The 13066-nt window shown below is 39.5% G+C and overlaps 1 protein-coding gene across 1 annotated transcript in view; it reads right to left on the bottom strand.

Annotated features, from left to right (window-relative positions):
- m1ap (meiosis 1 associated protein) overlaps positions 1–10312 on the bottom strand; it is a 29754-nt gene extending 19442 nt beyond the window's left edge. Inside the window, exons 1-3 of the mRNA XM_088922396.1 lie at positions 10070–10312; positions 9010–9195; positions 8322–8508 (exon numbers count right to left, since the gene is read on the bottom strand). Of these exons, the coding sequence (XP_088778522.1) occupies positions 8322–8508; positions 9010–9195; positions 10070–10312 (616 nt within the window). The remainder of the gene's footprint in view (positions 1–8321; positions 8509–9009; positions 9196–10069) is intronic.
- Between the last annotated feature and the right edge of the window lie 2754 nt (positions 10313–13066).

The following is a 13066-nucleotide window of genomic DNA, read 5'->3' as shown; positions in this document are numbered from 1 at the left end:
CCAGCAGCTGCCAGACAGAGAAAATTGAGTGGTTTCCAGAAGGAAAGCATAATGCAGGAGGCTCAAAGAAGGTTTCTGTTGCAGTACCAAACAGGCCAGCATGGCTTTGGAAGGTGAGAGGAAGTGAGAAAAAACATAGGGGGACAGAGCGAACATGCAAGCTCCACGCAGACAAAAAACTAAAAAAACAGACACTTTTTTAACACAGTTATTTTCTCTAATAAAAAGAAGTGTCATAATTTATTTAGAATTTTGTTGATGTATTTGCCATTGTGGTGATATTGACATGTAATAGTTTTATTATTGTGGTTAAAGCAAAATAATTTTTCATTCAGGTCTCAGGGTCTTCACTGCCTGTTGCTATTGCTCTTCCAACTAGTAGTTTTTAGCAGCTTTATAGTACCAAGGACTATAAAGTAAAAGTATAGCTGTATAACAAGTGGCAAGAAATAGCACGATAAACAACAAAAGAAAGTCTTAGGAGTGTTTCTGACCAACGTCGGTGCCTTTAGGCACAGAAACAGATTTTCAATTGACTGAATTGCAATTGATTTCTGTCTGTCAGTTTCTCCCCTTCCTTCACTGTTAAGAATTCATCATGGCTTTGGGAATGCAAAAACAAAAATGTTAAAGTGTAAAAAATTGAGTTAAATTGGAAATGTTCTGGTCTGGCATAATGTATAATATAGTACAGTGTGCAGCACCACCGTTGATATCTCATACAGCGCCTTCTTACATATATAAAACAAGGAAAACTGTAAATCACAGTGGTGATTCCATTATCCTTTTGGTAGCCTCATTAATAAGCGTTTAAGACGTTTAGCAACTAATGACTGTTTTTGCCCTAATGTAAGGCTCCTTTGTGCCGTGTAGTCATGCTTTGACTATTCTCTTGCAGCTGTTCTATCCTTTTAAACTGTTTTTTACTAAGGATGAAGAACCTCAAAAGACTGAAACTGGACATTGAGCAGGGCTGTATTAACTACACCCTTAAATATTTCCAGAATGCACAACGAATCAATTTTATACAGTAAACCATTTAGTTTTGTCTTTGTCATATCTGTCAGCAAATATTAAAGGGCTGTCTCCATTAAAATGTGAGACTGTTTTATTGTTTATAGATTTTCACAAAGACATACATGCAGAAACAGGCTGTTAAATTTGATCTCAAGTGTTCTGCTCTCTGACGGGCCTTAGTTAAAATTCTGTGCAGGGATGCAGTACTCTGAATATATGCTGTAGACATTGCCCTGTCAGCTCATCTCTTTTCAGACACTGGTATAAATTGTTTAATTGCATGAATTAATGAAGTGTCCACACATGGTCTCACACAGTTAATTGTGCTTTTTGTGTTTACCTTGAAGTTAAACGTCTTTCTGGAGTATTCCCTGTATTAGATGGCTCGTTCTCAAGCACCCCTTCTGATAATTTCATGAAAGGCAGTGAGAACGAAAATGTCAGGTGAACAACAGCACTCGGGGAGACGGGCGCATATTTGGCAACCCTCATGATTTTCTGAAGGCAAACCATAATTGTCCCAATTACGGTATTGGAAAAGGTTACTGTGGTGCTACAGACATATTTTACAAAGCAGCACTTCATCTAAAACGAAATTCTGAAGAGCTATACCGCTGCTGTAGTCTTATGTATAACCTTATAAATGGATGGACTGCATTCTACTCAATATGGTATAGACTTCACATCCTAGGTGAAGCTGCAGCCATTTTTTAATATCTGTTTTCACAAAAGCAGTCATTAATAACTCAATCAAATTGTATTTCAAGAGGTAGACAGGGGACTGGGACAAGAACATGCGACTGTAGTTGGTGAGAAAGCTGCAAGTGTGAGCCCTGTCAGCACTTACAAGCTCCACTGTCCCTGATATAGCTGGCTAGGTTAGCTGCAATCTCCATGGTGCGCGAGAGTGCGCGAGAGTGCGCGAGAGTGCGCGAGAGTGCGCGAGAGTGCGCGAGAGTGCGCGAGAGTGCGCGAGAGTGCGCGAGAGTGCGCGACTCACACTGGATAGACTGAGGGCTGCTGCAACCCTGACCAGGGAAAGGCATATTACATGATCCAAGTATAAACCCGAATAGAAACGATCCACAGAATGCTCTTGTTTGAAAGGGACAAAGCTTTTACACAGCAGGTCTCTTCTACCTCATGCTTCTCTCCTACAGAGAATCCGACTGCAGCCCTGTGGGCCCGTCCTGCCCCTCTCAGCCCAGCCCAGGAAGCTCCCTGGTTCAGATCTGCTTTTGTTCTACGGCGCTCAGCAATCCTTTTGAAAATTAATGGTATGAAAAATGCAAAGCAAGGAGCAGAATGATCAATGGCAAGAGAGTTAAGAGGACATGTTGAAACAAAAACATCAACTGCCGCCAACACACAGGCTGGACAGGTGGATTTTAAGTGCATTTCTTCAAAAGCCCGAGAAGGATTGTGGCACTCAGCCCAAACAACTACATAAAACTCAGGTATAAAGGAGATATAAGAACAACAGTACCACATCTTGTCTGTGGTGCTGTCAGATCTTAAGGGTTTACAGGCTTCTATGCTTCTATTTCCATGACACCCTTTTGTGTGAATGATGTAAGACTAATCTCACTTACAGTACATGCTGAATTGAAAGAACTCCCCATGTCGTACCTTATTTTTAAAAACATGTGGGAAACGTCCAAGGCAAAAAAAAAATGTTTTTACTTTTCAAAAAGCTGCTCAATAATAGTCAAGCTGAGAATCACTGAAACACATGATTTCCATTATGGCATATTCATTTTTAATGAAGTTTAGTTGCTCAATGGTACTGTGATTCCCATGGTAACCATCACAGAAGACATCAATACAGACAACTTAAGATTATTTTAAAAACCACCAACAACAGCATATTACAGTAGGCTATCCCTCTGTTTAATGTGTGTGGCTGTTCAAGCTCAGTTCTCAAGGCCTTGTGAGTTTCTCTGGAGTTTGAAAGCATTGCATGCATTTCACTTCACAGCAATATGAGAAAACAAAAGCCAGGCAGTTTTAGCACAAAACACAAATCAGATGCTAACCAGTTTTGGTTTGGATCACGCCAAGTATAAGACTCATTACAAGAACACTGTAGTGCAGTTTTTAGCTACAGAACATGGTGAAAATACTGACACAAATTTTTAATATATCTATAACTATCTTAATACAATACGCTCTTGATTATACTGACTCAGGAATGCTTACTGATGAAGAGAGCATTCTTGTTCCAGTGGACGTCATCTCAAATTCTTTCATTCTATTCTTTCTCTTTCCAACCATTTAAAGAAGCGTGATTTGGCAGAAGACAAATTAAACCTAATATTCTACATGATGCATGTGTTTATAGCATTACGGTGGAAAAAACTAAGAAACGTGTAATTCAGAAAAAAACAGATACTGAACTAATATGATTTCCACACAGGCTGTACAGACATGTTTTCCTCTGTCAGAGGCTTGACAGAAATTATAGTTTAAAGTCAGGTGACATCTCTCTAGTGATTTGTTAGTCAAAAACACAAAAATGGAAATGAAGCCTAGATTTTGCATTCAATAGGAAACATAAAACAAATATTTACAATGTTTTGAAAGTGCTCCATATAAGTGTCCACAGAAAAAAATATATTCTTTCGTCATCAGGCTATATGCGGTATGCACATATCCTCTGAGGCCAAAACCCAGCTCTTATTATCATATGTTCAGAAACATGTCAGTAATGCTATGTTCAGAGCTTGCATGTTATTACTTTACACCTCATGCTTACCACATCACACATTACTGTATTGTAAAGGATAAACATAAACAAAACTATGTTTTGAATATGAATCAGACAGCACTGTCAGACTGAAGACCTGCTCCTAACAAGGATCATTCACCACCCTTATTGACGGAACAACAAAAGAACAGAAAGAGTTTGAAGTCAGGATTGCCACAGTAAACTACTTTCAAACAAGATTCAACCTCCAGGAGAAGCAAAACCATTATGAAGCTACAAAAAGGACAATGGATACTCAAGGTGAGAGAGCTGAGACTTACAATGAATGAATTTACCACAATGTAACTCGACCTGATATCATGAGAACTGATCCTACAGTTGGTTCAGCCCACATTTGATAATTGAGTTTCAACTATTAATTTCACAGACACTTTCAAAAAGAAGCACAGAAAGTTTAGGCAAGACCTGGTATTTTTTTACATATGCATTATTTCCAGACCCAAACAAACATTTTAATCAACATATTATTAAAAAATGAAAAACGACTTCAATGAGACATTTTTGCCTACAGAGATACTTTGTCATGCTTCCAAATGTAACGTAGACTTCATTACTTTCTAAGCACCACATACCATCTCAATATGGCCATGCTATGGGAATCAGGTGGGGGAGTGACGAGGCAGGAATTCTCACCTTCCTCAGGAGTGGTTCAGTACAGGTAACAGCTAACCTGGAAGAGGCCCTTTGTTAACACACATTCACACACATCAGAAGACTGGAAACTGCTGCAGCCCCTCTAGGTCACATAGGTTTAAATTCTAGTCGGACTGGGATCTTTCTGGGAACCAAGGGTATGTGGATGTAGAGGTGGTTAGCAGACAGAAGACGGAGCATGAAGTGGGGTGAATGATCTCATTAGTGGGCTACCAAAGGGATCTGTACTAAAACTAAAGCTCTTACCAATTCATTTTAGTGATCTAAATCTTGGTATGATTAGCAAGTTAGTCAAATCTGCAGATGATACCACAATAGGAGAATTAGTAAGCATTGTAGAATTAGTCAAAACAATCCAAAATCCCAAAATGATTTACTGAAACAGACGACATTTAACGTAGAAGTGGAAAGCATTGCATGCAGTTACCAAAATATAAACGTTATTTTATAGCATTGACCCTTCTGAATTAATGGATCATTGGCAACAAATACAGCAAAAAATCTTTTTGGACAAGACTCTGTCCATTTTCCACACCAGGATGGTTCTATTTTCCATTATTCTTTTTGCAAACTAGCTCAAGTTCTGTCAAGGTAAATACATGATGTTGACAACAAAAACTCAGGAGTGACGACAGCAACTGTTCACTCTTACTTCATCTGTGCAAACCCGTAATTATTCCTAGTCCTACATTACTTCCTAAATATAAAACTGTAAATACAATACATAATCCCTTTTTCCTTCACACTAATCATTTACAACCCTCCTCCTCACCATCTCCACCTTTGCAGATACTTCCTTATCCTAGGAGCAGGGGTTTGCCTTCAGCCAAGATCGTGAAGACAGATCATGCTACCACTAAGCACTCAATCAACAGCTTTCAGCTTTGCATTTAATTCATGGGTGTTGTTATTTCTAGGGAGATTACAGTGGCCGAGATGTGTGGAACACAAAAGCAAAAATGAGTTCACAAACATAAAAAACGACACAACACAAACAAAAATGAGAGCACAATGAAAAAGCCTGCACAAAAAACCTACGCAAACACAAAAAAAATTTGTGCACAAACAAAAAAAATATAAAAGCGTGTTTAAAATGAAAAAAGGTTCTAACAACAGACAAGAAATCTGTTGTAAGGCAAGAGGGGAGGCTACAGACCAGTGTGAGGTAAAGTATAATTTATCTGGACTATATTAAAGGTTGAAATCAACAAATATTTATATGTAAATAATTTTCAAAAGTAGTAAGAAAGCCCATCATTTAATTTAAAATACTACAGACTTCATATTTACATTTCTAAATCAAACACTAAAGGTTTTAGAGTTGCAAAAAACTTGCTAAATCCATATATATGAGCTTCTCGTATAAACACGTATAAACAAACTCTGGAGAGTTTGGAGCACTCAGCATATTGCTTTGACCTTATGTTGCTTTGTTGGGTTTTTTTGCACTCCCATTTTTGCTTGTGTTGTGTCTTTTTCTTTGTGCGCTCGTTCTTTTTGTGCTTTGCGTGTTTTGCACTTCTGGGCCACTGTAGGAAATACAATTAAAAGAGTAAAATTTAAATGGTATGTTATAGGTGTATAATATTATATATTCAGTAAGACCTAATTTTGAATATTGTACATTTTTGTTTAGCCACATTTAAAAAAAGATACTGATACAATGGATTATTTCAGAGAAGAGCATCTATACCAGCAGGTATGCTCAGCAGGTGTGAGCCTGGCCAGTACCTGGATGGGAGACCTCCTGGGATAACTAAGGTTGCTACTGGAAATGCTATTAGTAGGGCCAGCAGGGGGTGCTCACTCTACAGTCTGTGTGGGTCCTAATGCCCAAGTATAGTGACGGGGACACTATACTGTAAAAAGGTACCGTCCTTTGGATGAGATGTAAATCCAAGGTCCTGACTCTCTGTGGTCATTAAAAATCCCAGGGTGCACTATGGCTCATCATCCAGGTGGGGCGGCACACTGGTGCTGGTGGAGGGGATCCCCATTACCTGTAAAGCGCTATGAATGGAGTGTCCATAAAAGCGCTATACAAGCAATTATTAATTAGAAGAGTAACCAGGTACATTTTCTGCCTCAAGGCAATGTCCTACACAGGCACACCTTGTGCCTAAACCTTCTTTCTAGTCTTGAACAGAGAAGACCTGATTCAAGTATTCAAAATCCTCAAAGGCACTGAGTTAAGTGAAACATGAATCAGAGGACAAGTAGAAACCAAGTGGAAGTGCATTTAAAGCAGGAGTTATACGTTTACGAAAAGGCATAAGGAGTAAGGAATGAGCTACACATCCATTTTGTTAAAGCTGATATCCCGGTTTCTTTCAAATTATGGCTGGATGAGATCATTGGGTCAATTAGCTATTAAGGCTTAGATGGGCTGAATAGCTTCCTTTCATTTGCAATTAAGACATTCAGAGAAAACAGGCAAGATAGAGGAATTAGGAATCAATCAGGAAATCTGAGAAAGCTCAGATAAAATAAATGGCCCTGAAATTTTTGACTCTATATTTACAGTATAGTCTTTGTCTGATAAAGTGATCACAGTGATAAAGACGGAATTCAAAATAAGTGCTTTCAGTTTGCCTTTCACAGAAAAATTGATCAAGTGTCCCTGATTTGCATGTCAAGTGCTGTTCAGCCCATCATTTTATTCATTGATAAGTGTTCTGAGTTGCTGGAATTAAGCAGAAGTTGCTTCAAACACTGTCTTCCTTGAATTTAGTAGAAGCTGCTATAAACTCACAGTACTTGGCAAAAGTTTTTACATTTTTACATGAAAGTCAAAATCCAATCAGGCACATAAAAGCGCCTTTCTTCACCACTCTAATTTCATTTCAGTTCAGACGAGATTAGGATTTATGTCTGATTAAACGCAGACAAAACAGCCTGATACTGCAAAGACTTCAAAAAATAAGCTGAAGTGTTTTATTTGGAGTAACACAAAAGAAAGTCATTCTGAATAGTATAGTTTGTTTCTATATTCTATGTACTACAGAATCCATTCTGCATTTATTCTCAATCTTCGGCTTTTACAGATTTAATTATCTACTATTAAAAACTGAAAATTACATGTAGTGATAAGCCCATAGATGTAAGTTGCTTTGTAGTGTTATTTCTTTGATGAATGTTTTAGCAGTCCATCTCTTTTAAACTTTACATTAACTGTCACACAGAAATTGCTTTCTCAAACAGTTTTGAAGTGCATACAAAATGTTCTCACTATGTTACATCAGCAGAACTCTCTTTGATCTACAGTATGTCCTTGTAAGTCACTCAGCATTATCTGTTGCTGCTCCATAACTCTCTTTAATAAACTGTTCAACTTGCTCTCTCTGCATCTTTAATGAACAAAAGAAGCCAAGCAGATCCAGTCTTTCCTTTAGAGTTATAGTGTATAATCTGTAGCTGTTATTACCTTGCATTAAAAGAACAACAAAATTCTTTTACACATTTATAGCATATTATTTAACAGCTTAACACTATTTTAATTACTTGATCTTTTCTATAAAATAGACTTTCTGTTTAGGTTAGCCAGGGAAAGTCATTAATGCTTGCTTTATTCCTTGTTTTAATAGCTTTGCACAATTTTCAACATATCATTTTTATCACTTTCACATGAAGGGATCATGTAAAATGATAAAACTCGTTGAGCGTAATTTAATAAATAAAAAGCTTTTAAAATAATGGATTCTACAGGCAAAGTGTGCCTTGAAATGTGCACAAGTCCACATTGGTAGGTACAGTAAATTAAAGCATGTGAAAAAGTGCACGAGCAACACAGGAACTGAAAACAAATCAGGCAACTACTGCAGGCTGCAATGCTGTAGTGTATTAAAATTTAACATTGGTTGCAATGGCTCTAAAGCCCACTTACTCTCTGTATCTACCCCTTCTCTGGACAGTATCTCAGGGGTCCAGTCCATGTTCGCCCCCAGCAGAGCTCTCCCTTGGGAGATGTGGATGACCTGCAGCTTCCTCAGTCTAACCAGGTCAGTGTCCCTGAGGCCCGACTCCAGCAGACTCACCACACGCCTGCCCATCTGGCTGGTCAGCAGAGTGATCTGTCAAAGACACACACCAATTCTACATTCTATGATGGCACAACCTCTGCCCTGAGACATGATTATTAAAATATTTGATTTAATATAAAGGATGTTGTAAAAAAATTTAAAAAACATAACCTTAAATTTTAATGTGCTGTTTTTTCCCTTAAATCCATGCCATTATCCCTTTCCAAAGCAAGATTTATGTACAGTATGTACAGTAAAATGTGGTGGCTGGTTAAAAAACATTTACTGTCATCACCCCATCAAGAGATTGGGATGTAATTAAGTTCAACTGCATGTCATTGATTCTTCAATATTTGCCTCAGATATTTAGATTCAATCACTGCAGGTAACACAGAAAATAATTAATTTTTGTTTATATATCTGTATGTTCTCTCTTCATAACAAGTTTAAGAAAAAGCTAAAATCCCACAGAAAACAGCAAAAAGTAGGTTGAACACTCAGTTGTCATTCTATGTGACAGAACTATCTGATTTTCACTGAGAACTGCCTGACCTCCACAGAGCAGCTGCTGAGAGAGCCTCCTACAGTCAGGTGACCCATGTACTGCTTGAACTGCAGCATGCCGTCTTCCACAGCCTGCTTGAAGGAGTCCGACTTCTGCTGCACACTGGCCTCCTTGGGCATTGAGCGCAGCTCTGTGACGCAGGAGTGCAGCCGAGTGAAGTTACCTTTCACCGGCTGGAGAAAGACAAGAGCTGTAAACAGGACCCTGAGACACAGCTGACATCCTTTCTTCACTCCTCCTAAAAAGGCACAAAACACTCAAGTGTTCTGAATTACTACTTGTTTATTCATAACAAAGTCTTGTTGGACTTTAAGCGTCATGATGATCAGACTAAACATTTTTAGAAGTCATTCAGTAAGACTGTATCAGGAAACAGGGTGCACACTGCCTTTAATGAAGACATACAAACTGCTCTAATTAAAGACTCTCACAACATACAGTATCAGGAGGAATTTTACAAAACGTAAGTCCAAAACAATTAATGTCCTTTTTTCCTCAGTCCCATAATGATTGTTTTCAGAATTAAAAAAAAACAATGATTTATGTTAGGCAGCACTCTACAATGAGATGAAACCTCTAGGGTGTACAAAAAAGGAGAAAGGATGTGTCACTTAGTCACTGGGTCTCTCACAGAAGATCTGCAGATTCTCCAGACCTCGACTTGTGATTCTTCTTAAACCATACAGACATGACCAGACAAGAACCCAGTCACATGGCCCAGACAACTATTAAATATGCAAGGGTAGCTCAGATCCTCAATTGTTCATCAAGTCTAAATCTAAGTCTCAAAATCGAAGCCTGCCTCCAAAAGCAAGGTGCCCTGATGTTTCTTTGACAGATCAGGGTATGATGAGCTGGAGAGATATTTTTACAGCATGCACATCTGAATGGACCCAAGTCTTTTAACAATAAAACTGAAACTAGACTGGAAACAGCCTAAATCCTATAGGCTAGTATGTGGTAGTTCAACCTTTAACTAAACACAATGCAATCCCTTGAAGGCTGACGTATAAAATCACCAACTACATAGCTGTATTTCTAACTCACGGTGAAGGGCAGGAGACACTCCTGCTGGTTGTGGACAACATAGAGGCTGAGCAGGGGCAGTCGGCAGGGTCCAGCCAGGCTGGAGGTCAGTGCGAAGAAGTTCTCCAGAGCTTCACAGAGGTTGGAGCAGGTGTCTGACCAGGACGGAGGAGACACGTCCACGACGAGGATCCGCGGAGGCTGCCTGCTGAACACAGAGGCGTACGTCTTGTTGTTGTAATCTGCCCTGATCCCTGAATTCATCGTGGCAGCTGTGGGGGTTGATACCTGTGCAGAGGAAGGAAAAGTGGCAACGTACTGTAATTAAAGAGAGAAACGCAGCACCTATATCCCTCTTTTTCAAGCCACAGCAAAAGCGCAATTTTAATTTTAAAAAAAAGCTTACACACCAAACAAAAAATGATGCCTTTTCCCACTTTACTTTTCATGTTGTTTTTGTTTTAAATGTCCTCAATTTTACTACACGGTACTTGCTGTATGTTCATTCCGGTTTTCCTGTTTGTCTTCAATTACATACAGCATTTATTTTACTTTCACAGATAGAACATGATGTGCTGTAGTTTCTGCCTTTATTTATTCTGAGGCAGCAGGGAAGAACTGTTTTGTCTGTGTATCGGAAGTTGAAGCGTTGGAGTTTCTGGAACAATGATACTCCCCATCTACAAATCTGCAAACTGATAATGTTGAGGAGGAAGATAGAGGAGATCATGAGAACATCTGATACAAGTCTTCAAATGCCTGAAAGGTATTGAATGAGCCCGGCAAATTACTTCACACTCGGCAAAGAAGCAAGAACAAACTGTGAAATGTTGCTGGGGATTCTCATTCTCTTCTATGAAAGTTCAAGAAGCAGGTGGACACGACTCCTGGAGATACCAGATACTGAAGGAACATGATGGACCAGGTACCTTCCCTGTGTTCATCACATGTGCCTATAATAGACCAGCCAAGGCCTAGCTAGTCAGGACCAAGTGTCTGTCTGTATATACTGATGCACACTTGCAGAAGAGAAGATCTCTCTTCTGTAGCGTACACAATTATCAAAGAAAGAAAAGTCTCCGGTCCAATTTATTTTTAGTGCTATTTCTAACAAATTACACAACACCCTGAAAAGCCCATTCCCGGAGGCACTCCGTGCAGCTTTATCCCCTGAAACAAAGACGCACTGTCTGCTTCCTTCTGCACAGCAACTGTTTTCAGCAAAGACTTCTCGTTCTGTTAGATTCATTATATAACTGATGCAATTAAAGATACAAAAATGCAGAATACAACAGTTTCATCTTGAACCATTTTAATTGAATTATGACATTTCTTAATCCTGAAATTTAGCATTCCCGCATTTGCTCATGTCCTTTTCTACTTAAAAAAGGCCTTTCACTATTTTTCAACGCTTCGGCATAACGAAAGTGATTATTCATCAAAGCCTTTTCCATAATTCCTACGCTGTACACATTTCCTTCATTCCTTCAAAGGATTTTTAAAAGGACTGCTTTCTCACAATGTGAGATGGTGTAGCTCTGCCTCCCACACACTCACATTTCTTCAGTCCCTTAAAATGTACTGGTAGGCACTGGCACAATTCAGATCACAAACAAATCCTACCACTGTATCTCAGTGATGCAGACCGTACTGGTTTTTCCAATGTAAAGTTCATGAATGGTAGACTTCGTTAAATAATGGAGTGTACAATACTGGGAAAATGACAATGCAAAACATGCAACTCAAATTCCTTATAAATACCATGTGACACCAGAGCAGATGCCATGAAGTCAATTTGCTCTCTTGAAACAAGGCAGTGTTTTAGGGAAACAGACACAAAGCAGCAAAAAGGTACCAGATTGTGAGCTTATAATGACACAAATAAGAGAAAACTGATCAAACCAAATTGATCCCAGCTTTTTTTTCCTCTCTGAATGACATGGGCTTGCTAAGCTGCTTTTACTGGCCACTAAACAACAGTGAGCACAGCCAAAGTCCATTTCACAAATCCAAACCCCATACCACATCCAGACTTGTTTTCTCCCTCCTCTTTCCTGTGTTACCTTTCTCCCTCAGAGCATGGCCAGAGGAGTACGCACAACCAGGGGGAGTGAAGATAGATGGCCTGTGTTGTCCTGTCAGGAACATTTCATAGTTCCTTTGCTGAAAGGCAAGCCAGATATGGGATATATAGACATGGGTATAAACCAGGCTATGCTTCCTGTTCATGAGGTCACCTGATCAATGCCAGATGCTAGCCCGGTCAGGTGATAGCAAATGGCAGGTCATATCTACAGCCTCTTCCTCTTAACTCTATGACACAACTAAAGCACAAACAAAGTGTAACACACACAAGAGATGGATCAAATCACTTATTTCACAGATACTGTATCAAGCAGTGCGTGATAAAGCTTCAGTATGAAATGTGTCATTGTCAAGTCAAAAACATTCCACAGTTAGTACTGGGTATGACTTCCCTGAGCATTTAAACATCCCCAGTGACGCTGACACACAGGTGTTTTACAGGATGTTCTATCTGACTTCCTGCCTGTCAACTGATGGGGAATGGCCAATCGTAGTTGTCCCCTTTTAATGGTATCAGCAAGTTTGTCCCACAAACCTTTGACTGCGCTTCAGTTAGAAGACACCGCTGGCCACGACAAGATCTGCACACTGACTTCCTGTAGCTGAGCCACTGTAACCCCAGCTGTCTGGTCTTGCACTGTCCCGCTGGAAAACTCAGCCCTTCCAGCCTGGCTGGCAGGAATGGGAAAACTACTGGCTTGCAGCCATGAGATTCCCGGGCCTTCACTCTACGCTGAAGTTGTTCCTTTGGGAAAGGAGGTTCCTCCCAATACCATCACACTCCACCACTTGACCTGCATAATGAAACGGAGACCATGACGTCACCACACATTGTCTACCAGACACATACAGTACCATCATTAAGGTATGTCGAGGCCAAAATGGCTGCACTGACAATTAAAACGTTCTCCGCCACATTTTGAGGGCTGGAGA

The sequence above is a fragment of the Atractosteus spatula genome, chromosome 1 (assembly GCF_055471065.1).
Source record: "Atractosteus spatula isolate fAtrSpa1 chromosome 1, fAtrSpa1.hap1, whole genome shotgun sequence".
Taxonomy (NCBI): Eukaryota; Metazoa; Chordata; class Actinopteri; order Semionotiformes; family Lepisosteidae; genus Atractosteus; species Atractosteus spatula.
This window is presented reverse-complemented; position numbering and strand designations above follow the sequence as displayed.